Source organism: Cladophialophora psammophila (assembly GCF_000585535.1).
Source record: "Cladophialophora psammophila CBS 110553 chromosome Unknown aczJe-supercont1.8, whole genome shotgun sequence".
NCBI lineage: Eukaryota > Fungi > Ascomycota > Eurotiomycetes > Chaetothyriales > Herpotrichiellaceae > Cladophialophora > Cladophialophora psammophila.
In genome coordinates this window covers 824047-848860 of record NW_006912929.1, presented here as the reverse complement: position 1 = coordinate 848860, position 24814 = coordinate 824047, and the positions used below count along the sequence as shown (strand labels likewise).

The 24814-nt window shown below is 52.2% G+C and overlaps 9 protein-coding genes across 9 annotated transcripts; 6 read left to right on the top strand and 3 right to left on the bottom strand.

Annotated features, from left to right (window-relative positions):
• Window positions 1–609: 609 nt before the first annotated feature.
• Window positions 610–2086, bottom strand: A1O5_05942 (uncharacterized protein; the record flags this gene model as incomplete). The annotated part of the gene is made up of 3 exons (XM_007746539.1): window positions 610–1179; window positions 1229–1449; window positions 1498–2086. The coding sequence occupies 3 exons, from the start codon at window positions 2084–2086 to the stop codon at window positions 610–612; spliced, it is 1380 nt and encodes a 459-aa protein (XP_007744729.1).
• A 540-nt stretch (window positions 2087–2626) lies between these two features.
• On the top strand, window positions 2627–4160 carry A1O5_05941 (uncharacterized protein; the record flags this gene model as incomplete). Its single annotated transcript, XM_007746538.1, has 3 exons — window positions 2627–3044; window positions 3090–3541; window positions 3588–4160. The coding sequence occupies 3 exons, from the start codon at window positions 2627–2629 to the stop codon at window positions 4158–4160; spliced, it is 1443 nt and encodes a 480-aa protein (XP_007744728.1).
• Window positions 4161–4417: 257 nt separating this feature from the next.
• Window positions 4418–5603, top strand: A1O5_05940 (uncharacterized protein; the record flags this gene model as incomplete). Its single annotated transcript, XM_007746537.1, has 2 exons — window positions 4418–5407; window positions 5457–5603. The coding sequence occupies 2 exons, from the start codon at window positions 4418–4420 to the stop codon at window positions 5601–5603; spliced, it is 1137 nt and encodes a 378-aa protein (XP_007744727.1).
• A 521-nt stretch (window positions 5604–6124) lies between these two features.
• Window positions 6125–8158, top strand: A1O5_05939 (uncharacterized protein; the record flags this gene model as incomplete). Its single annotated transcript, XM_007746536.1, has 1 exon — window positions 6125–8158. The coding sequence occupies one exon, from the start codon at window positions 6125–6127 to the stop codon at window positions 8156–8158; it is 2034 nt and encodes a 677-aa protein (XP_007744726.1).
• A 3566-nt stretch (window positions 8159–11724) lies between these two features.
• On the top strand, window positions 11725–13495 carry A1O5_05938 (AAT family amino acid transporter; the record flags this gene model as incomplete). Its single annotated transcript, XM_007746535.1, has 2 exons — window positions 11725–11814; window positions 11885–13495. The coding sequence occupies 2 exons, from the start codon at window positions 11725–11727 to the stop codon at window positions 13493–13495; spliced, it is 1701 nt and encodes a 566-aa protein (XP_007744725.1).
• A 3589-nt stretch (window positions 13496–17084) lies between these two features.
• A1O5_05937 (protoporphyrinogen oxidase) lies at window positions 17085–19114 on the bottom strand (the record flags this gene model as incomplete). Its single annotated transcript, XM_007746534.1, has 2 exons — window positions 17085–18662; window positions 18716–19114. 2 exons carry the CDS (start codon window positions 19112–19114, stop codon window positions 17085–17087), a joined length of 1977 nt encoding a protein of 658 aa, XP_007744724.1.
• Window positions 19115–19723: 609 nt separating this feature from the next.
• On the bottom strand, window positions 19724–20407 carry A1O5_05936 (uncharacterized protein; the record flags this gene model as incomplete). The annotated part of the gene is made up of 1 exon (XM_007746533.1): window positions 19724–20407. The coding sequence occupies one exon, from the start codon at window positions 20405–20407 to the stop codon at window positions 19724–19726; it is 684 nt and encodes a 227-aa protein (XP_007744723.1).
• Window positions 20408–22695: 2288 nt separating this feature from the next.
• On the top strand, window positions 22696–23052 carry A1O5_05935 (uncharacterized protein; the record flags this gene model as incomplete). The annotated part of the gene is made up of 1 exon (XM_007746532.1): window positions 22696–23052. One exon carries the CDS (start codon window positions 22696–22698, stop codon window positions 23050–23052), a length of 357 nt encoding a protein of 118 aa, XP_007744722.1.
• A 1081-nt stretch (window positions 23053–24133) lies between these two features.
• On the top strand, window positions 24134–24573 carry A1O5_05934 (ubiquinol-cytochrome c reductase subunit 9; the record flags this gene model as incomplete). The annotated part of the gene is made up of 5 exons (XM_007746531.1): window positions 24134–24145; window positions 24204–24229; window positions 24283–24348; window positions 24405–24453; window positions 24511–24573. The coding sequence occupies 5 exons, from the start codon at window positions 24134–24136 to the stop codon at window positions 24571–24573; spliced, it is 216 nt and encodes a 71-aa protein (XP_007744721.1).
• Window positions 24574–24814: the final 241 nt, after the last annotated feature.

Here is a 24814-nt window from a genome sequence, read left to right as displayed (position 1 = left end):
ATCAAAACAAGCTCCGAACGTGGTTCGAACACGTGACCTAGAGATGTTGGTCGTTTTGTAACTGCAATCTCTCGCTCTACCACTGAGCTATCGAAGCAGATTTTGTCGAGGTGACTTTTGAGCTGGAATTTGGAGGTTCCAAAATATAGGCAGTGAGAAACATCCAGGTGTGGGGGCTTGGTGGAAATCATTGGCGGCTGGGAGCTGGCGGCTGGGGGCTCAAAAGCGGCAAGGGCCGGTGTGAGTATTCGGCGAGGCAAGCTGTACGTAGGGGCGGAGGTGACAAGAGTACAAGGCTACGCCACAAGCATAACTTTGGACTCACTGCTAGATGACCAATGCGTTTTGTAAACTGCCAAGGGCGAGACAATAATAGCAAATCATTGCAGGATATGTTTTTGAGCACTCTTCCGTGCAGTGATTCTACACGATTGAAGTCTTTAGAAAGATATGAGAGGCAGCTTAGTCCGACTATGGTTGTGAGGCTGCTACGGCATCTCCACCTAAAAATCCACCACCCTTGCTGTCGGCTCGGCGAGAAGGTCTTGTGCCTTTCGGATCATGCCTTTGACTCGAATTAATTCATGGAACACCCTCTCACTCAACGGTTCACTTACTCTCGAAGTTGTCCAGGAACTCCTTCTCTGGGTCATAGCCCCACAAGAATGACTGTGCCTTCGCATCACCAAGCAGGTCAGGATTCTCGCCGCCCTTTGAAACCTCTTTGAACTTTTTGTCTCTCGCCTGTTGGTCTGGGCCATCGTGGAGGTGCAGAACTCGGCGCGTGGCGCCACCTGTGCCAGCAACGTGCTCTGCCCGGGATTTTCGTGCTACTTCGAAAGCCTTGAGAAGCGTTGGTATTTCATCTGGCTTCGAGACGTGGTTCAGGGCCAAACAAAGGACACCGACGTCTTCGATCGCTTGAGCGGCCCCCTGTGCCACATAAGGCAGCATGGGATGGCAAGCGTCACCGAGCAGAACCACTTTGCCCATTACCCACGTTGGAAGTGGATCATGCTCGCATAGCCGCCACTTCATCACGTTCTCGTCAGGGATGAAGTCCAAAAGCTTGCGCAGTCGAACTGGATCCCACGACCCAAAATGGTCCAAAATCTCCCCCTTAGAGGCTTTCGCGGTCCAGGATTCCTCTGAGAAACCCGTGTCTGGGTGGCACATCACCTACGACTCAGTGAGCCACCGCGGGCTTGGCAGTGAAGCATCCTCCTACCATATTATAGAGATTTCCATGGCGTATTGGATAGGCCTGGACATGTCTGTCAGGACCCATCCACCTTGTGGCAACCGGTTCTGTAATAAAAGCTCGCAACTCTGGATCCGTAACAACATCCAGGGGTATGCAGGCACGGAAGGCAGCGTCTCCCGTTGGCCTCGCCTTGTCGAGCAGACCCAGGTTTTGGTAAATCAACCTTCTGCAGGTAGATTTCATTCCTGATTTTGTGAGTAGTAAATCCCCAAATCACGATCCGGGACGCGCACCATCTGCACCAACAACCGTATCTGCCTCGAGCATGCTGCCATCAGATAGAGTTACCGAAGGCTTGTCAAAATCAATGCTCGCGACCGTACTGTTGATGCGAACTTCGGCCACCAACTCAGCCTCTTCCATCAATGCTCCATGAAGATCCGCACGATGGATCGCATACTGTGGAGCGCCATGTCTCCTCTCGATCTCAGGCATGAGAGTCGCAGCGCCGAGAAATTCGCCATCTTTCCATCGTCTCAGGTCGATTCGAGTGAGAGAATTCGTGTGCTTGAGTACACGCTTGTCGAGGCCCCATCGGGCTAAAAGGCGCGTGAGGTTTGGAGAGCAATTAATTCCTGCGCCCACCTCAGCAATCATCGGTGCTGCTTCTAGAACAATGACTTTGTGCCCAGAGTGGCCCAAGATACCGGCGAGTGCTAGACCCGCAATACCAGCTCCAACAATAATAATGTTCAAATGGTGATTTGCCTTTAGGTATGAACCATTTTGATTGGCACTTGAGTGGGAGTTTCCGTTGACGCTGTTGCTCTGGACACCATTCGTGTACACTCCATTTGACGCTGTGGTTTCGGGTGAAGGCATCGCAGCTGGCGATAGTAGCAGCGTTTGTAACCGCGGCGTGAGCAATTTGAGGATCGGGCCCGTGGATTGACAATATCAGTCTGATGTCTGATGGAATAACTAATACCTTTCGTCCTTTCTCCTTGAACAGCCAGTTGCGCGTGGTGTGGGGTCCCAAAATAGACCACCCGGCTTTTCCAAGCGGTAGTCTTGAAACTATTGCCTCACGGCACAGGTTGGGCTTCGCGATGGCGATAGATTGTTGCTCGGTAACTCAATCCTGAACATACGGGATCGTCTCCCGCAGACAGTGAGAGGCCCCTTGGGCATGACCAAGAATCACACGTGACCTTGATGGATCGAGTTCTCAAGCACTGAGATTTATTGTATCATTCAAGAAAGGGATTAGTGGGACAAGACTCCAGACTGGGCTGCAATTGGTGACAGCCAAATGTGGGCTTGTGCATAAAGGCATATCCTATTCCACAGAACAATGTGCGGGAACAGAGAAGATCAGAAAGCCCAGTCGCCCACCAAGCAGACATCAGGCAATAAAACAAGATGGGAGAGAATCGTATGAACGGTCAGAATATGAACAATGTTCCCCTCTGGATCGACAACAAGTCTGTGCAATCGAAGACCACGTTCAGCGTAATAAATTCGACGACCCAGAAAGAAGTATGGACTGCGTCTGCTGCCGATGTGGAAATTGCTCGAGAAGCTGTTGATTCTGCTTCCAGAACGTTTCAATTGTGGGCTCACACACATCCAACAGAGAGGAGACGCATTTTCTTCAAAGCTGCAGAATTATTCAGATCCCGGCGAGACGAGATCATCGAAACCATGGTTCAAGAGACCAACTGTAGCAGAGAATGGGCTGCTGGAATCAACATGCACATGGGAGTTGAGTTCTTGGAAGAGCTTGCAAGTCTTGCCACAACTTGCAGCATGGGATGGTTACCAACGACAGAAACTGAAAGTTTGTAAGCTCCAAGTTCCGGCGAATTCTCAGCTAACCGCGAAGATCGCTTGGCTCTTGTATTCAGGGAGCCGTACGGTGTGGTGCTCGGAATTGCACCATGGAATGCGCCGTTCATCCTGGCAATTCGAGCAGTAGCGACACCCATCATTTGTGGAAATACTGCTGTGCTCAAAGCGTCGGAACTGAGTCCCAAGACCCACAACATCATTGGACAAGTTTTTCGCGAGGCAGGTCTGCCACCTGGAGTGCTAAATATCATTCAACACGCCCGCGAGGATGCTGCTGATGTGGTCAACGCCCTGATAGCACACCCCGCAGTTCGCAAAATCAACTTCACAGGCTCGACGGCAGTGGGAAGAATTATTGCACAGCAGGCAGGCAGACACCTCAAGCCTGTTTTGTTAGAACTGGGCGGCAAAGCTTCGTGCATTGTTCTTGAAGATGCAGATTTGGTCAAAGCCGCGAAGGCCGTCGTGATGGGAGGATTCTTGCATGTAAGCTAGTCTCCCAGAGAGCCTGACAGTTGTTGACACGCCATAGCATGGACAAATTTGCATGGCGACTGAGCGAGTGATTGTCATGCGTCCAGTTGCGGAGGCATTCTTGAAGATACTCGAGGAAGAGGCCCATGGATTTGTCGTAGGCAATGCTGTGTCAACCGACGGAGCAAAGCAAACGGCATCCCTGGTCCAGACTGCGGTAGGACAGGGAGCTCGCCTAGAATTCGGACATCCCTCTTGTCTCAACGCATCTCTCCAACCAACAATTCTGAGTGGTGTAACAAAGGACATGGATTTGTTCTATGCCGAGAGTTTTGGACCTACCTTAAGCTTGACCGCAGTTGACACTGTGGATGAAGCGATCGCACTGGCCAACGACACGGGATACGGTCTCTCAGCGAGCATATACTCCAAGAATATCCCTAAGGCGTTGAGATGTGCAAGGCGGATTGAGACCGGAGCTTGCCACATCAACGCAATGACGGTCCATGATGAGCCATTCTTGCCGCATGGGGGAGTGAAAGAAAGCGGATTTGGTAGATTTGGCGCTCAATGGGGAATGGACGAGTTCCTCCATGTGAGAACCGTCACAATCCTCGACGAGGAAAAATAGTTAGGAGTCATGGTTGAAGTTCGGGGTTCCCGTAGAAATCTGCCATTACCAGAGCGCCACACCAGCGGTGCCACAAGAGAGCCGAACAATATTTCCACGTCATATGGCATTTTGACCTCCACCTTTTCTTCGGCATGTTCGGCCCTTATACGGGTTCATATACCGGCCACCCACCATGACCCCACGTGAGCTGTTTGTCGTTGCTATAACTGCTGTTCAGTCTTCAAAGGATCAGACGAAGACACCTAAAGCAAAAAATGGGGTCCGTTTCCAGTCCAAATGGTGCAAGCAGCACCGTCGCTCTCGTGGTCTCTGAACACAACGGGCCTTTCGAAGTTAAAGAAGTACAACTGAATGATATGCGACCCGATGAGATTGTGGTCCGCATGATAGCAACGGGTGTCTGCCATACAGATGTGGCCACTTCCATAGGCCACAGAGGTCCTGGACTACCTGCAATCCTCGGCCATGAAGGTTCTGGAGTTGTTGAACAAGTCGGTTCTGAGGTGAAACATGTGGCTATAGGCGATCATGTGCTTCTGTCCTTCAACTACTGTGGGAATTGCACGCCCTGCCGTCGCGGGAACCCATCATACTGTCGAAAAGGGCCCCATTTGTGTTTTGGCGGCTCCCGCTTGGACGGAAGCAAGCCATTCTCTCTCAATGGCACCGACATCAACTCATCCTACTTTGGCCAGTCTTCTTTCGCTGCTCGCTCGGTTGTGAGCGGGGTCTGCGCGGTAAAGATCCCTTCAAATGTCCCGCTTGACATTCTTTGCTGTCTAGGCTGCGGGGTCCAAACGGGGGCTGGTACCGTCTTGAATCTTCTCAAGCCCACCGTGGGAGCATCGATTGCAGTATTCGGTGTCGGTTCAGTCGGTCTGGCGGCGATCATGGCGGCGGCCAGATTTACACCTGCCACAAAGATCATTGCTATTGATATCGTGGATTCCCGACTGGAACTTGCTTCAGAGCTGGGAGCAACACACACGATCAATTCGAAAGGAAAAGATGTGGTTGCACTGATCAAAGCCGCCACCAACGGCGAGGGTGTCGACTGTGCACTTGATGCGACCGGGATCGTTGCTGTCATTGAGTCCATGATCGCAGCAGCAGCAAATAACGGAACAGTGGCAACAGTCGGAGGAGCGCCAAAGGGGGTTTTCGTCAACATTGAAGCGGCGTCCTGGATAGGTAGAAACGTCAGCTATGTGGGCTCATGTCAAGGTTCTTCATTTCCACAAACGGTATGACCGGTGTGTATTTTATGCTTGGGTTCGCGTTAACAATTGACAGTTCCTTCCTGCCCTTGTCGACTTCTGGAGGCAGGGCCGGTTTCCCATAGATCGCCTTGTCACCAAGTATCCCTACAGGGAAATCAATCAAGCGATCGATGATATGCATCATGGGAAATGCATAAAACCAGTCTTGATATGGGAGTGAGAAAGGGCCAAGGACATGAGCTTTTGAGCAACCACGTCCCGTCGAGCTTCTGGCCAATATCAAGAGAATTCTGTGTGTGGGCATGCCCAACTCATCTCAGTAGAATCCGTTCATATCATGATTGATGTTGGGAAATGGTTCAAGGATCCATTAACCCTGGATGACAAGACACTGAGTTGAGCTATCAATCCTTTCTGGCATTACAAGGGAGAGACTTCCTTGATTCAGGATGGGTCCTCTTGTGGATAAATAATATGTAGCATCTGTAGATGAGGATTAGATGAGGAACACACCTGGCGGGCTTTGCGAGCTGAACTTGATAGCTGGGTGTTCGGACTAACATTGTCCCGGGCCCGGGCGCAATTGCTCACGCTGCCACTCTGGCGCGTCTACGTCGCGAGATGCAGCAGTCAGCATAAGTTGGGTAATGAAACAGTGTTTGATCTACTGTTTTCCACCAAAGGCCATGCCTTTATAACATTCACCCCCTCTGATGACTTCTCTTTCAATAATCCTTCAGGATGTGGCTGGACCGCTTAACTGCTGGTGCTGCAGCGCCCAGTGGCTCTCGTGAGTCGCTTGCTCCGACCAGGCCATACTCTCCCTTGCCACGCAAGAATTCCCAGCTTGCTGCTCCGACTCAGCGGACAGTCTCGGGGCTGGGCCTACTTGCGACTAGATCTTCGACATCCCTTGACCTCAGTGCGAATACTTCTACGACATCTCTTACAACTCTACCGAGACAGCCCAATGGATCCTCCCTAAGATTCGAGCAGAGGCCACCACCTAATGTGCCGGACCCTGTGAATGTAATAAAGAGCATACTGGGAAACTCGGAACATGGAGCAGTGCCTGAAGGATGGTCCAGGAAGCAAGATGGCGAGATCAGCAAAGAGATTGACATTGGAGGTCTGAGCCTTGAAGAGTTCGTTGCCCAAGATATATCGCCACGACCTGCTGGCAACGGCTTTAGGGTCGAAATATCAGCAAAAGAGAACAGGCAAAAATTTGAAGAATTTCACAAGTCGATTGCAGAATGCGATCAAATTCTTACCAATGTCGAATCCTACCTGACCAATTTCAAGGCCGAACTCGGCCAGGTCTCCGCAGAAATTGAGAACTTACAGGCTCGCTCTACCCAGCTGAACGCCAAACTTGACAACCGCCGTAATGTCGAGAAGCTTCTGGGACCCGCGGTAGAAGAAGTCAGCCTCTCTCCTTTCACAGTAAAGTCCATCGCCGAGGGCCCTATCGACGAAACATTCGTCAAGGCTCTGAAGGAAGTTGAAGCAAGATCATTCATAATAGAAGCCAAAGAGGAGAAATCGGAGCAGCTCAAGGCGTTGCAGGATCTGAAGCCTCTGCTTGAAGACCTCAAGATCAAAGCGATCGAGCGAATTCGAGACTATATCGTGGCACAGATCAAAGCGCTTCGGTCACCCAACATTAACGCCCAAGTAATCCAACAGCAAACTTTCCTGAGATACAAAGATATTTATGCTTTTCTTGCTCGAAATCACCCAGTCTTGGCCGAGGAGATTGGGCAAGCTTATGTCAACACGATGCGATGGTACTACAGCAGTCACTTTTCCCGATACCAGCAAGCTCTTGATGCTCTACAAATCCACGCCTTCGATCAACATGACCTGCTCGGCTCAGAGGCCCCCCCGACCAGGCGAAACGTGCTAGGTACGTCCAAACCTGCTCCTCCACCGCATGACGCCTTCAGCCTAGGACGAAGAGAAGACGTCCTCAAGTCCAAGAACGACACAGCCATCCCTGCCTACCTGGCCGAAGAAAGCAAGTCGGCACATTACCTAGAAGTGCCCTTCTGGAACTTCAACCAAGCGCTCATCGACAATGTCTCGGCCGAGTATTCAGTCATCACGGAATTGTTCTCCACCAGTACGTACCATCAAATCTCCCGAAGGGTAGTCGAGATCTTCGAGCCTACATTCGCCATGGGCCACAATCTGACCAAGGGCCTTGTTGAAAACACGAACGATTGCCTGGGCGTCTTGCTCTGCGTCCGACTGAACCAGCACTTCGCATTCGAGCTGCAACGGCGCAAAGTCCCCGTCGCAGATTCGTACATCAACTACACAAACATCCTCCTGTGGCCGCGTTTCCAGATCGTCATGGACGCACACTGCGAGTCGCTGAGAAAAGTCCCAGCTCCGACGACCAGCAATCGAGGCGCAGCAGCGGCATTTTCCCTCGTTAGCGGAGGATCATCGTCAGACGCCTCGAAAACCTCGGTCGCTCCTCACGCCATCACACAGCGCTTCGGCCAATTCCTGCAAGGCATCCTCTTGCTCGGTGCAGAGGCCGGCGGCGACGACGAGCCCGTCTCCAACAGCCTGGTCCGTTTGAGAACCGAGTACGAGTCTCTGATTGGCAAATTGGCCAAGGCGTCGGGCGACGCGAGCAAAAGGGCAAAGTTCCTGTACAACAACTATAGTCTGGTGTTGACGATCATTAGCGACACGAGAGGCAAATTGGCAGACGAACAGAAGGAGCACTTTGGCGGTTTAGTACGAGAGATGAAGAAGTAAATGGGATAGGCAAATAAATAACGAGGCCCGGTGGAGAAGGGCATAAGGTAAATCGATTGGTGCTCCTACGTAACATGGACCATGGGTTCCGCTCGGCCGCCATCCTTGCTGGCATAGTTCATGTGTAAACTATCAAGCTCGAAGTGTAGCATAAAAGAATCTCGACTTAGAGAGTGACGTGTCAGAAACTGGAAAGGCTCATTCTCGGTGGCAGAGCAGAGAGATGAAACATGTCATACCAGCAAGGCATGAGCAGAAGTAGAGATCCCACGCCACGATGAAGACGAACGTGGACCGATAGAGCAAGGGGTCTCCAGGAAAATTGGGCGCTTGGGAGTCACCTACCAAGTACAGCGATGCTCACATGCGTTGAACGCAGACAACGAACCCGTTGTGTGCTCCGTCCAAGTCTGGTTAGCATATGCCTAGATTGAAGAAGGTGTGGCAACGCTCTCCCGATTGATCGCACTCTTGTCTACCAAGTAGGTCTCCCAACTGATCTGAGACATGGACTGTCACAATCCAATGTGTAGCCCGACAATGATGATAAGCCCATAACCCCTGTAGCGGCAACCCAGCCGCAAGCCAGTAGCACTTTTGAGGTCGAACGAGTTATCTGTACTGTAAGTAATGAAGCCCAGCAATGTGAAATTCACTGATTGCATTGCTGGTGAGAGTGAGACGTCATTTTTGAGTTTGTATGCATCATTTTTGTCTAAATGTCCCGTTCCATGGGGCCCGGAGTGACGTTATAAACACCGATGCGAGAGGAAATGGGCGAGACAGTGATGTCAAAAGGGCTAGTCGAGCGGACATTGAAAAATGACATTGAGATTCGAACAATTCGATAGCTGTGAAGCAGGGCATCGCTGATCAGCAACCTCTGCCCGACCAATTTGGGAAATGGTTCAAATTAGGAACCTGTGAGTTTGCAGATTCGGACAGTGATGAAAAACCTCATCTAGAGTTTAGGATGAGAGTCAATCATGGTAGGAAATACAAGTAGATCGACGGCAGTGGGACGCGGAAGAGCACACTCAGGTGATTCTCCTCGAATCCCAAAGGCATATCTAGGCGAGCGAGGCTCGGTCGCCAAAAGGCAGATGATCGAATCTTGGCAAGATAACCTGCTGGCTTCAAGCCGTCATTGAGACGCCAAGGCTGCTCGTGGATCATGACGATTTACAAGCTTGTCCAGATGAATTCCCGCGCCAAGTCATTTGCCACGGGGTGCTAAGAGCGGGCGATGTTCCGGAGGTCGTCTGCCAGGAAAGGTGAGCCAGCCTGCTATACATAATGTGGTGAGATGCTGAAGAAGATGGCTCAATGTGGTCCTGGAGGAAGGTGAGGGAGCACCTGAACACACAGTCAGACGAGCACCGGGGGGGCTGAATACCTTTCCGTCGGGTAACATGATGCTCCATAAAGAGCTCGAAGAGCGCTTATTCTCGGGGGCAATATTGAAGTAGCTATCTCTTGCGCATTTGCTTTTTCTTCCTTCTTGATCTAGCGCATCGGCATTGCACGAAGTCACAACAGAGCCAGTTGCCTCTGTGGCAACGCACTTTGCCGAGGACTGAGGGTTAAAGTTAGCGAACACGAGCCGCGACCTTCTGGAATCGTTGTGCTTGCAGTGGGAAGGTAGGGTTTGGCGATCCGGGTCGGGAAGAGGATGTCAGCACTGTGTTTGATTGCAGCGTTTCCTATCGAATGATGACAGTCAGAAATGAAGGGAGTGGTTGCCAAGGCACCTCTTGGGAAATACCAGAGAGTAAGAGATACGCCACCGCATGCGCAGCCAAACACCGGCTTCCTGGGCCATGGCTTGGCCGTTAGCCCGATGCAACTGTCCTTTGCTGCCCTTCCAGAAGCTGCTTCTAACTGACTACTCATTCGAGCCCAGCGCAGGCCAGCGCATCGGAGGCGGGGGCCGGATTGGGGGACCAGGGCCGCCCCCTGCCGCCTTGTTGCTGGGGTCTCGCTTCGAGTGCCCGAAAACTGCTGGGCTCCCCCTCCTCGCGGTGGTGTTGGTTAGGTCAAAATTGAGTAATTCAAATTGGCAATGGCGCCATGAGCCAGTGAGAGGACACGAGCAGGACTTTGTCTTGAGGTGCTGGAGGCCGTACTGGTGATATGGTTCCTGGTGGTCGTGCTGTGGTTGGTGTCGTGGTAATTTCAGCAGAGCACTTTTCTTTTCTTTTTTTTTTTTTTGTGTGCAACTAAGTAGGAAGAGGTTGCGAGACAGTTTCTTGGGGAGTTGCTTGCCCATTGCTTGCCTGGTGCTTGCGTGCTCTTGGTTGCTCTTGGTTGCTCTTGGTTGCTCTTGGTTGCTCTTGGTTGCTCTTGATTGCTCTTGGTTGTTCTTGTGGTGCTTGGAAGCTCGGCCACCTTCCGTTCTGGATGGCACCTGGGAGCACAAGATGGAACGCTACTTTACCCCACACTGCGCTACACCAGCAACAGGCAAGCAGGGCATGCAGGATCATCACGGGCCTACCGGGTACTGGGTACATCTCAGTTGTCTCTCATTTTCACCTCATCTTCACCTCACCTTCGCCTCACCTTGTCCCCTCGTTGTCGGGCGTAGTTTGCACCGAACAATGAAAATTGGCCCTGCCGCATGTCGAAGCCTTGCCCGAGAAATCAACGGCGGGCAGTGCGATGGCGTGCCAATACACAATGGGCGCCCTGTGGAACGTGTTATCTGCAAGGCTCACCTGTTTTGAGCAGCCTGAAATGACCAGATTGAAAGGAAAAAGATAAGAGAGTTGCGCTGTAAGTGGAGTGGCTGCTGGCTGCGCTATGCCTCGCCACCCTGCATCCACCCTTCATCCACCCTCCGACTTGGTCTCCTTCTGGCTGCCTTTCGCGCCTCCTCAAGTCTTGGTCACTCCTCACTGGCTTTTTGCTCTGCCCTTGGACTGCCCTTGAGCTGCCTTGATCGTATCTCACTCCAACGGAGATCACACCCTACCTGCTCCACCTCAATTCCTCCAGACCGGCGACTTCCACCTGTCACTCGGCTTCCTCTAGCACGCATCGAGCCATTCTTCCACCTAGCGGCCCTCTCGTCCCCTTCGCCGCCCTCGCCAACCCTTGTCGAGACCGCCTAGAGCTACCCCGTACCTGGGTGATCACCTTTCGCACCATCGTCCTTGTGTCCTAGCGCAGGCCTTTTCCCCCCTCGTTCTCGCAGTTCGCCTTGCTCGAGTGGGTCGTAGTGTCACACTCTGGCACACAGGCTTCAGGTCTCGACGCTTTGCATCTCGTGGTCTTTCGGCGCCAGCGATGATGCCAGAGCTGTCGATGGGCTCGATGCGGCCAGGGTAATCTGCCCGCCCCCAGACACATCCCATCCAATGGCCCACGCGCACTTCTTGTTGTCCCTACATATAACTCTCCAAGCCGCCCTGATCCTGCGAGGCGTCTCTTGTCTTGTTCTTCCCATCCCCAGGTCTCTGGCCTTGTTGCTCGACCCTGCCTGACCTCCAGCAGCTTGTCGAGCTCTGTTAACCTGGTAAAACAGTCAGCACTTGACTTCCTCAATAGCTCCAACAGGCTCCAACATGGAAAAGACTGCCGATTTCCGTCTCGGCTCTGGCTCCGAGTCGCCAGAGAACATCCCAATTGACTACAGTGAAGCCAACAAGGTTGAGGTGAGTGGGGCTTTGTGCGCGGTCCAACAGTTCTGTTCAACGTCGCTGACGTCTGTCTCTTTTCTTTCAGGCCCGACGAGGCTCCAAGATCAACGAAGCCACCGATGTCTTTGGCGACATCGCCACTGCTGAAGAATATGGCTATGTCTCGCGAGGTCTCAAATCCCGTCACATCCAGTTCATTGCTCTGGGTGGCACCATTGGAACTGGTCTGTTCTTGGGTATTGGCCGTGCTTTCCTGCAAGCCGGCCCGTTGTCAGTCCTGCTCGGTTATACATTCACTGGTCTGGCCGTCTTCGCCATGATGATGTCTCTCGGTGAGATGGCCACATGGCTTCCTCTCCCCGGTGCCATTCCACAATTCTGCGCTCGTTATGTCGACGATGCCATGGGTTTTGCTGTTGGCTGGAATAACTGGTACTCCTGCGCCATCACCCTCTGCGCTGAAATCTCTGCGGCATCGAGCGTCATTCAGTTCTGGCCCGGCGCCCGAGACGTCAACGTAGCAGCATGGATCTCGATCGTTGTGGTGCTAGTCCTAGGCCTCAACATTTTCGCCGTCGCCATTTATGGTGAGGCCGAATTCATTTTCGCATCCATCAAGATTGTCACCATTGTCGGCCTGCTCATCCTCGCCCTCATCATTGATGTGGGTGGCGTCCCAGGGCAACACCGTCTCGGCTTCCAGTACTGGAACAATCCCGGTGCTATGAAAGCATACATAGCTTCCGGCAGCACTGGTCGTTTCCTTGGTCTCTGGTCCACTCTGGTCAACGCCGCTTTCTCTTATGGTGGTGTCGAAATGGTGGCCGTCGCTGCCGGTGAGGCTGAGGATCCACGACGAAACATCCCCAAGGCCGTGCGCCGAGTGTTCTGGCGTATCCTCTTTTTCTACATCCTGGGCTCGTTGGCAATTGGTGTTTTGGTCCCTTACAACGACCCCAATCTCCTGAATGCTCGCGAAGAGGATGCCCCTGGTGCCGCTCAATCACCCTGGGTTATCGCCATCAACCGTGCCGGAATCGATACCCTTCCATCCATCATTAACGCTGTCATCTTGACATCTGCTTCTTCTTCAGCCAACGCCTTCTTGTACACCGGCTCTCGATATCTTTACGGCATTGCGCAAATCCGCCAAGCACCCAGATTCCTGCTCAAGTGCACAAAGACCGGTGTCCCCGTGTGGTGCGTGCTGGTCACCTGGTCAATCTCACTCCTCACCTACATGTCTTGCTCCTCCGGCTCGAACACTGTTTTCACGTGGTTCCAAAACTTGACCACCATTTCCACCCTCTTCACCTGGGTCAGCATTTGCATTGCTTACCTCCGCTTTTACTATGCCTGTGGAGCCCAGGGCATCAACCGCAACGAGTTGCCTTTCAAGTCTCCCTTCCAACCGTACCTCAGCTACGCATCCGCCGTCTTCTTCGGTCTGATCATCTTCTTCAATGGCTTCGATTCGATTGCCGGCACCTGGGATTACCAGGCTTTCATCACCGACTATATCGGCGTACCCATCTATTTCGGACTGTATTTGTTCTGGAGAATCTTCAAGCGCACGCACTTCCGCAAGGCGTCCGAAGCCGATCTGTACACGGGCAAGGCTGCGCTGGATGCCATAGTGTGGCCCGAGCGTAAGCCGAGAAATATCTTGGAGAGGATCTGGTTCTGGATTGCATAAAAGAGGAGCGGGTGGCGACGATGTATCTTTGACGCTTTTCCTTGTCAAAAAAATGATATACCATACCCTGCATGCGTTCATGTTATGTGTATCTTTGAACAAACCAGCCAGACAGCTCGAAAGTGAGCTATGATAATAACATATTTTCAAAACTGTTACAATGAGAGAAATACTCGACATACCTCGATCGACTCTCGACGCGTCTTGTTGTATCCCTTGTCTCTATTCGTATCCCGTGACACATGTCCCTTGCCGCCCAGTTCGGTGCTTTCTTGTCCGTGTTCGTCTACGTGTACGCGCATTCTGAGTGATCAGTCAGCCAACCAAATAGCTGATTGACTGATTGGGCCCAGGAAAGGCGAGGCGAGGCTGGCCTAGCCTTCGTGAGATCCCTCCTCCCGCGTCAAATGTCACGTTCCCATTAAACCCCCTCGTGCCTCGGTTTCTTGACGAGCCGAGTGATTCGGGCCGTGGTGAGTCGAGGGAGAGGAAGAGTAATGGTGATGAGGAGGGTGCTCACCGAGGAGTTTGATTGATTGATTGGTCGATCGAGTGAGTGCCCATGTGAGTGGCTGATTGACTGACGGACTGGTCGCTTCACCAATCGAGGCCGGGTATGCGGATAGGCAGGAATGGAGGTATGATAGGGAACCTAGGGAGGTACAATAATTTGAACCCCGAACCGTCTGGACATCCGCCCCGGTGCTCACTGACTCGCTTGCTCGCTCACTCCCTCTCTCCCTCTCACCTGTCGATATTGCCCGCTCTAGGGATGCCAGAGTCCACGCTTGGTGGAAATGGAATTGGCAGCGGAATTGGAGAGAAAGGAGAAGTGGTCGTGCATGCGTGAAGGTCCGGGAGGCTGAGTACGTGAGTAAGTTAGTGAGTAGTAATAGCTCCATGCCCGTGCCGGTGGCCGAGTGCCATCGAGCGAGTCTCTCTGCGACGTCTCCATGTCAATTCCAATACAAGGAGGTAAATTGTCTGTTGAGGGAGGGAAGGAGGCTTAGGCGGAAAGACGAGCCGGGTGCCGCGACGACTCTGGAGCCACCTGTGTAGTTTCCCATTCAAGATCGTGTCGCGAGGGGAAGTCGGGTTGAGGCTTTCTTTGCGTGAATGTCAGCTTGATCCTCGTGGTCGCCTCTTGTTCTCCTTGTTCTGCTCCGGGGATGGTTGGTTCAATGAGTGAGCGATCGAGTGACTGAATGGGAGGCCGAGTGGACTCCTGGGTTAGGTTTTCCCGACTCTGCGGACTGCAAAGGGGTCGAGGGCTGTTGAATGGATGGACGACCGAGCGAGCGATTGACTCTGTACAAGTTTCTTAGACGAGCACTTCGGTCAGTCGGTCGCATCCCGGGGTGGCTGCATGCTCCTCTCTGAGCCTGCCTGCGAGATGCCTCTCCGTGCGCGTAAGGGCTGGTCGTTTCTAAATCAGGCCTTTCTTCCTCTTGGTCATCGCCGCTCGGGCTAAGTCCCTCATTTCGCGAGCAATCAAACGCTTTCTTTCTCCAATATACCCTTCGATGCATCACACTGTATTTCTCCAGGGTTATTCTTACTAGCTTGACACGACGATGCAAGGTCGAAAGCCGATCAAGAAGGCACTCCGAAGAGAGAAAGACCCTCAAATATGGTTGGTGAGGACGAGAACAGAGAAGAAATAAAAACGAAGAGAGTATTAGTGAGTCAGCCCGGAAAGTAAAAGGCAAACCTTCTACTCCAGAACCCCCCCCCCCCCCCCCCGAGGCTGTCCTCGCAATACAACACTTCGTACCGAGTGCTCCGTGTTAGTGCCGACTATGTCCACGGCACAAAGCCCTGGTGGATGTGGCTTGCGTGCCTCGCCCCGAAGGAGTAATTTCTAGTGGTCGAATTCGGTATTTAGCGGTGCCACGTTCTGGGGCTAGCGTCATCTTAGCCAAGGTCGATGTGGGCTGTTTGGCTCCAGCGCGGCTACCTATGTGCTCCTGGTGGGTTCTTGCTTGTTGAAGGGCGTGGGATAGGGAGAAAGCAACGTCAACTGTTTGCCATCTTGCATATTGCCGAGGACTTGTGGTGTTTTGATCTTTCGTTTCTTCAGCGTAGCTTGCGATTCAATCGTCTAGGGAGGGAACAGGAAAAGCCACCAGATTGAGGACCGGTTGGGTCAGGCGGCGCTAGGGGATAGGCTTATACTTATCCAACGGAGCAGGATGTGAAGAAAATCAGAAAGATGGAAGACGTACTTGTAGATATACCAGTACAGCCTCAGCCCATGAGCGATGAGAGAAAGATTGGGCAAACCTGGCGGCAAGCTGGAGATTCCTGGGGGCATGATTACGATCTTGCTCCACAACCTCCCTCCAGCGGACGCAACAAATACCCAAATCTAGTATCCGGTAAGCCTCACGCGCGTATGCGTATAACGAAGACCTCCTCGAGTCAGATTCAGAGGTTTGTTGGTCTTCTCTGCTCATGGCACACACTAATACAACAAGCACTTCCCCCAATGGGGTTGGGCGTACCCTTTACAGCGGAAGCATCATGTGCCGGGATTGCTTCGCTTAGCTACGTTAAGTACTGTACCTATGCCTCACGCCGAAGCAAGTTGTGGCCTGTGCTAGCCTCGTCCATTATCATTGGTTGAGTTTCAATTTCTGTTAGTAAGAGCGTACGAGGAGGTATGTTACAAGTCAATGTTTAACAAAGTGGGATGACAACGGCTCCACCAGGTCAAAAAAGAATAAGTCTTTGAGGGACGCGCCCTTCCGACGTCGGAGGCTCCAGAGACGCCATTTATGCTGACACCAATCTGAGATTTTTTGAAGGTTCGATTTGAGGGCGAGTTGATGAATCCGTCGACATCCTTTTACGCCTGAGGGGATTTGGAGCAAAAGCCCGTCTCTTGAGTGAACGATCAAACATCTGCAACTTCGTCTGCATCTGCGTCTGCTCCTAGGGAGAACGACAACGAGGCCCTCGGCCCTGGAAATGCAAATGTTTGGACCCAATGTATTCCATGCAGCCCTAGCAAGTGACCGTCGCTGATGCCACAGCAATAACTGCCATCTCCTTAGGCTTTGCGCCACTCACATCCTCACGGCCTGAGCCGTCGGTGGCAATTGGTTGTCTCCGTAACGCAAGGACAGGTGATGCTTTGTGGAAGCTTCCTCTGTTACTGTATTCCTGGTTACTCCCGACTCCTTCCACATCCACCCTTATCTCATCCTGGAAGACCACGAAAGGCTATGTAGATGAGGATCGGTTTGTGAATCTCACAACTGGCTGTAATTCCCATGCGCATACTTAGCTTTGAGCTTTTGTGCTTTCTGACTCGCAATCTCCTCGAAGTGTAGCTGGAATATAATATTGGCGGCCACAATAGGAGCTGAAATAAACCCTCTAGAAGACATCATCACTGGTCTTTCGGTAACGGGAACAAAAATGCCGGTGTTTCGATCGGCTTTGACAATTTCGTCTACCGCTGCACCGTAGTTTTGGTCCTCTTACCTGCACTCGGTTGACTATCTTCTCTTGACCAATGTTAATCCACCACAGGGCCGAAGCTGTTAAAACGGAAAGCTTCTAGGTTCCAGATCAGGATTCATTCTCACCGCACGTGCTCGGTAGACATCGTTCCTGTCGGAACATGAGTCCTGAGCCATGATTCGTGCGTGTATCCCTGCAACCCGGTGTAGTCGTCTGCCTTGTCGCGAATCGCCCACGCTGATTCGCGTGCAGAAAGAACACAGTCACTCATTCCGGGGGCGCCCCGCCACCAAGGACCTGCAAGTTTCAAACGTCCGTGATACATGGACGTCAAAGCCTCGTGAATGGCGGCCATGTCCTGAGCATACCCGACAGGATACTGCGGAATGCATTCGCGGTTGAGCCGCGCTTTGGCCACTTCGGGAGATTCTTGGATGTTGAGATGTCTCCTCAACAGGGTTTGGGCCATTTCAATTGCCTGCTCGTCGCTAGGAAGGTCGCTTGGAGCCCATTCACTCCACCAATGTCCACCCATCATGACCGTCAGTTTTGTACCTGGTGCGGTGTCCTGCAACACAATCTCTGGATCATCTTCGGGGGGATCTGGATCTAGTGGGCCACCCCGGTCACTGTCGATAGAGATAAAGTGAGGGCCAGCGGATCTGGGGGCGATTGAATCAGACCGACCAGATGTCTCGGAACTGAAAATAACGCCCAGTGCACGTTCCGGATTCTGTTCGAGCGGCACAGAGCGCGGAATAAGGTACCCAAACCCTCTGACCGAGGGAGGCAGCAAATTCGGGTTACTGTAGTACAGATTGACCACCATGACATTGACAGAGGCATCACTGTGTTCACAGGCATTTGTGACCTTAGGATCTAACGCCGAACCCAAAACTCGAGCGCTGCTGGATAGAAACTGCTTCAATGTCCCGGGCCCCAGTGTTGAAACAACATAATCATAGTTTGAGGTGATTCCAGACGGATTGAGCCTCACGGAGACTTGATTCTTGTTTTCATTGAACACGACATCTTCGACTGGACTTGACTGCAAAATGGTAATGTTCTCGTTTTTCCGAAGCTCTCGTTCCAACGAAGAGGTTATCTGGCCTAGCCCCCGCCTGAATGTAAAAACACTCATTTCGCCGAAGCTGTCCAAGTTCGGTATTCTTTTGTAGTAGGTCTCCAGTGACCTGAGCGCAAGAACCTGCCGGTTCGCGTGTAGAACCCCATCAACAGGATTAAGAGTAACGCGGTTTGCCATGTTGGATAAAATCTCCATCAGGATGCCGGGTGCTTTTTCTCGGTCTCGCGTTTCAAGATGCCACAACTGCGGTAGTAAGGTCCTAGCGCTGAGCCTGTAAATGTCGCCGGCGAAAATTCCGTGACACACAGCAGAAAGGAGGTTATCCGCAACGTTCTTGTCAAATCTTCGAGACACGAAATCTCCGACGGATTCGTCCCTCACATTTTCATCGCGGGGAGGCACCCACGGTTCTCTCAAGCATCTCCATATTCCATCGTACAGGGGTTCGGTGAGCACGTTGTTCACAGCCCGGAGCAGCTCCAGGAGCGAAGTCTGTCTATTCAAGACAGGTAAACGAACAAGATGATCAGGATAGTAGATGTATCGATTGAGGGCAGCCGGGCTCGACTTTGATATCGCGACGAGATCTTTGCCTATGCGAAGTTGCGCAAGCTAAGAAACCATTTTAGCAACACGGGCAAGAAGACTCTCGGTGTTGTGCTTACCAGCTCCAGCATAGCAAGCGGCGCAGGCCCAAGCCCGGCTCTCAGCGTTCGAGGACCCCATTCAAAAAGAACCTCGCCCTTGTCTACCCGAACCACTTCTGAATCGACCCATCCTCCAAGCCTATTGCTCTTCTCCAGTATTGTGATCTTTGCAGTGGGCAGTTGGCTGCTCAACAGGAAGGCTGTAGCAAGACCCGTAAAGCCTCCCCCCAGAATGGCTATCTCTCGGGCATGTGGGTTTGGAGGAGGTAGTTCATCTTTACCACCAGGATGGCGTATCTTGATGTAGCCATGGCCGGCCGTCGTATGAAACGTACGGAGGAAGGTCGGCGTCGCTCGAGGCTGCAATGCGTACTTTACGACATTTTGGTAGGGAGCATTACAGCCACCCACGCGCATATCCAGAGGATACACACCGAACGGTGCATGCGGAAGAGGTCACGGAATGAAATCTAGAAGGGATCTGGAGACTGCGGAGGAGATGACAGGGGCATCAATCGGGAATTTGAATCCGTTCTACCAAAATTTTGGCGAGATGGTGCTGGTCGGCTCGGCTCACTTGCCGCAAATCCACCTACTTGTGAGGAAGTCCGCTTCCGCTCCTTCGCCCTTGCAAGGCGGCGTTTGGCAGATGTCGCGCAGAAGGCGAGAAGGATTCTCTCCCAGACCGGAATCAAGACGTCGGCTGCATCACTGAGGGCGCTTGCTGCTGGCTGTGGATGTCTCATGCCTCGATCCCCACACATCCACACAGGCTGCAATTCTCAACCATTTGATAAATCCAGTAGCCATTGATCATCTTCCGTAGCTCTTCAGCACACTCCCATTTCATGCAGTGGCCATGGCTGCTGCGGTGGCTTCCGCGCCGGAGGTTCGGCGAGGACAGGTTCGTAGACAGTCTGGAAAAGTGGTAGGGTTTCACCTCGCCGCCTGAGCTGGAGATCAGCCCACCAGCCCCAAAATCAAGCACCTGTCTACACATCGTGGAACAGCGGCCGCATCAGCCCCTCAACCGACCAAGTTGGTCGATGAAGCAACTTCATTTACAGGTTCAGAAGTGTCTGCCTGCAACTCTGGACCATCGTAGCCCAGCTTCTTCAGATCACGCAGCAGTTCGCCTTCTTTTCCGATCTTCATGATCTGGTCATGCGACAGCTTCTCGCCGGCCGGCCGCTTTTCTCTCAGCTCACGGACTGCACGTAACTTCTTGAGCTGGTTGCGGATTTTCTTTTGTTGTCCCACGTCGGCTTCGGCGGCCGGTTCCTCGTTGGTTGCCAGTTTCGAGGGATCGTGCCAGTTTTCCTTGCCCTTGGCTCGTCCCGAGATATCGGCGTTTTGCATCGCTAATGTGAGTTCGTCTTCTCCGTCCTCAGCTGACCCCTCTGCTGCTGCCCTCCTTCGTGCGGCCTCCCTGCGTTTTGCGTTCTTGCTCAGTGCGGGAGACTCGTCTTTGGCTGCAGGGGCCGACTCTGCCCCAGGTACGCCACCTTGACTTCTGTTCTTCCATGCTTCGGCGCTCCTATTCTTGTAGGTTTCGACGTCTTCCGGCGGCCTGTAGCCCGGCCTCACTCGGATCTCTTTCCTAGTGGACCCATCCGCCCGTTTCGAAGCCGGAATATACGAAGCACCATCTGCAGTGGTCTGTATGCCAGATTTGCTGGCTCGAGGCGTGCCAGACGGTCGGCTCGACATAGTGCGGGGACAAGTGGCGGAAAGGATTTCAGGGGGACGTTAACATGGCGAACTCCTCTGCCGCTCCAGAAGTTTCGCGGGCACGCAGCCGAAGGCTTCCTGAACTAGGCCTTCGGACAGCGAAGAATGCGTCGCGAGTACCGGGTAATCTCGGTGGCTTTAGTGGAACTCGTAGTAAGTGGGGGAAAAAAACATCAAAAAGAGATGTGAATGATGGGTGATGGGCCGTGCTTTTGGCCCTGGCTGGTGGTGGGTGGGTCAAAGGTGAACCTGGAGCGAAACTCCGCACCTGGTGGGGAGAGAAATGGGCACCAGACTCATTGCTGGGCTCGCGGCGTACGTGGTTCATATGTCTCAGAACCTAAGACAAGTTGGCGTTCCTTGCCGGCGACACTTCGACTTGGTCAGCTTGAGATTAAAACATTAAGATTCAACTCAGAAATACTGCCACTTGTTCCCTGTACTCCGTAGTTAAATGCGGCTCTACTGCCAAGACATTACACTCAGCCTCCCTCGCACCTTCGTGGGGAAGCGATCGGTCTGAGAGCTAGCCTCTCTCGGTCACTTAAACCTACCTTAATACTCGCTAGGTATCACGCATCTGGTGTTTAGTACTGGGTAATGAGGTAGAATATCTTCTAACTTGGTCACGGCGGCAGTGGCTGCCTAGGCTTCACAACATCTCAAAACCTGCGGCTCAGCAATGTAATGGCGAATGCAATTACCTCTTCAGTGCTTTGTGCTCCATGTAAAACTATCTTTGCAGGCGGCGGTGAGCTGTTCCCAGGAGAAGCTCGTGAATTCTTTCACCATCGCTCGGCGAATACCTTCAGGCAGGCGCTGGCGGCCAGATATCATCTCTGCTCGATCTTGAGAAGCCTCTTTCCACCTCACCTTCACCAACTCGACTGGAGATATCAGCCGTCAACCGATGATAAACCACTTCCTTTTGACGAATGGATGGAGTTGTCAGATACGCTTTCCTCTGAAAAGACGGACATCCTCGCACTGAAGCTGTCGGCACGCCGTCACCACGATACACCAGTCCGGGTGACTGCCCGTACCTGGCTTATGAACTGCGTGAAGAACCAGAGCTCGTCTTGCCCTCTCCAAACCCCAGCTCCTCTACCATAACTGTTGGAAGCTCAAAGTAGCGCATTGTTAGATTACGCTGTACTGCTTAGGTAGGCATGAAGGGCGAAGAATACATGACTCTTTCCCATTGCTGGGGTGATCCCGAAAGATGTTCAAATTGACGAAAGCTAAGCTCAACGCTTGAATCTGCGGAATGGCATTGGAGCATTTCCCCACAGAAGTTCCGTCACGCGCTTGAATTTGTGTCCTTTTGCGGCATCAACTATTTATGGATCAATGCTCTTTGTATCATGCAGGACGACAAAAATGACTGGTCAATGGAAACCCCATTAATGGTTCTATATACTACAACGCCTTCTGCAATCTCAGTGCCGCCAACTCCGATGGTCCGGAAGGCGTCTTGTATGTCCGTCAAGACCCTCTGCTCGTTGCACCTCTCTGCATCTCGCTGAATCTAGATACGTGGAAAAGGACCAATGTAAGCCCCGGACAGCAGTACGTCTGTGTTGCAGAGTCCTTGTGGAAGCGATGTGCTGATGAATCCTCAGTGAATGATCGGGTTTGGGTCATGTAGGAACGGTTGCTGTCTCCCCGCAAAATCTTCTTCGCAAACCAGCAGCTCTTTTGGGAATGCCGCTACAACGAAGCTTGAGAAACGCTCGCAGATGGCACATCGCAGGATCTGTCAGGAACTTGAGGCTTTAACATTCAACGATTGGTCAGCTGTTGCTCCAACGATGGAGTGGTCCAACCGTATCATCTACTGATACCAAGCTTAAAAAGGATCTTCCAAGGCTTTGGGGTGATTTTCTGAAGTTGTACACCAGATGCAGGCTAATTTTACAGGGTTGACCGGACAATAACTATAAACGCAATTGCAGAATGTCTAAAAACCGTCCTGGAAGACGAATGCCCTTTTGGAATATGGCGCAATGAATTGCCTTACCAACTGTTCTTTGAATACGATCCCGCAGTACACCACGACTCCGAAGACTCAATGTCCGAACTCAAGGACCTTACTGCCAATCCCAGAGGACCGAACTGGAGCTGGGCATTTCACGACGGAGCACTAAGTCAGGCACCTTCCTCCGGCTGGAAGGTAAAAGAAGGTAGGATCCCTTTGGTCTCAATCGTGGACTTCAAATGGGGCAAGGATGCAGAAATCATCCTCGGCGGTGAGAAGCTCAACCACTATGCATCTTATCCACAGCTCAAGGGTTTTGTGTTACGATGCACGGAAAATCCAGAAAGAAGTGGCCCAGAACGTAATCACTATCGGCACTTCAATTGTACTAGTGCATCTTGGAGACTGCTCCATGCCTGCAGTGGTGCATTTCGATCAGAATATTCCACCAAACGGCTTTATCCTGCCATCGTTCTGGTTCTACTGGTCCGGTCACGGTAAAGCAATCATCCTCACTAAGTTACGACGTACAGGTCCCTACGTGTACAAAAGATCGGGTTTTGTTGGTGCCAATATAAGACTGTGGACTGCTTTCAAAGAATACAAGGAGTCAGGAGTGGAAGAAGAGACTTTCTACTTGGTCTAGCCACTGACACGCGCTGACACACGCTGCCCTCTGGCATATTTACTGTGTCAATCACTCGGTCCAAAGCTGTCCGCTCACATTCCTTTTCGGCATTGGGCTCGGCAATCGAAGAAGCGGGTTATCAGCGACAGCGTGAGACGACACAAGCGTAACGTCTACACTGAATCGTGCGCCCCGAATGGTCTTCGGTATCAGTCGATACGTTGGGCGGGGAAAGGGTATGTCATTTTACGGAGCCAATAATCAAGTCATAGTGAAGGCAAGAATGGCCGTTGTCACCACCATAGCGAACTCCATCGCGAACTCACCCTTTTGCAGAGAATTTGTGTGCATTCGTGTAGGAATTGGAATCTCTTCAACTCCTATCTCCAGACGTGATTTAGGACTTTCAGGTGCAGCGAGAGATATAGTTATAATAGCCATGACCACAACCGCTCAAAGCACCAAAGGAGACCAGCATCTATGCTGATAGTTAGAGGACCGACGGCAGCAACCGACGAAAAGGGGGAGTGAGAGGTCAGTGGCTTGTTGGCGATCAGCGTCGGGCCGCTCGAAGGTTTCAGTCGAGAGGATAGATTTTGGAGAAGTTCTCACAGCAGGCTGTTCTCCGCGTCAGGTAAGTTCGTGCTCGAGTGTCGTTTCGTTGAGCAGACAAGCGAAAACTGAGAGGAGAGCGGTAATGTAGGTAAGAGAGTGCAAGGAGCATGGCGAAGTAGGACCGAGCCACTCGAGCCTCGAAGCGTATGCTCAGCGACGCCGCTTTTGAAAAGTCTCTCGCTTTCATTGGATACGCTTACAGCGTTAAACTTGGAGGACCAATTATTGTTTCCATTTTCTGTCTCCACGGGGGCGGCTTTGGCGAGCAGGAACTGATCAAAACTGGTCTAAGGGGTGAGAACAGGGCGGCATCACTTCTGCTCCAATTCGGGCTACTTGCCCTGCTTGCCTTCTGGCTTGGCTTCCGAGCTCTTGCGGCAAAGCTCGTTGAAGGTCTTCAGTTGATTCTGAGCTGCTGAAGAAACTTCCTCGCGTTCCCCTCATTGAGACTCCCAAGCCCTAAGCAGCCGCTACTCGTGCAAAGATGCCTGCTGTGGTATGTCTCTGCCTCCTGAGATCTATGTCGCAGTTCAAATACTGACTAGCCATCGCAGTCTCAGATTTCCAGCGGCATCTTCAAGTACGAGCCCCCTTCCAGCTATTCCGTCCCTACTCCTGCTCACTCCCTCACAGTGGCCTGATGCGCAAAAATGCTACCTGGTTGACGACTATCTTTCTTGGCGCCTTCACATTCGAACTGTGAGCTCGTCTTCGTGGCGATATCCTTTCTACTCCGAAGCTGATACACTTCGCAGAGCGTTCGAGGGTGTAACGAACTCTATGTGGGACAACTGGAACAAGGGTGTACGTGCTCCGTGATTGACAAGTTTGTGGAACGCAGACTCTGACTGTACAAAACAGCGGCAATGGAAAGACATCAAGCACAGATACATGCAGCAAGCTGAAGAAGAGGAAGAGGAGTAGTCGGGCCACTACAGTACATTTGGAGTACGGAGTTGCCGTCAAGGCCGAAGGACCCCGATGCAGCAAGGAGAGGAGAAGTCACCTGCAAGGCAAAAGACCCAGGAAGACTCTGTACATAACCATAAACAACGAGAACGAACCTGAATTCGAGACCAACCCCATGATCTTGCCAACAATACCATTCCCCACGAGTTTCAGAGGCGGAACTACAAGTAGGCAATATCTGTGTTTCGGACGGCCT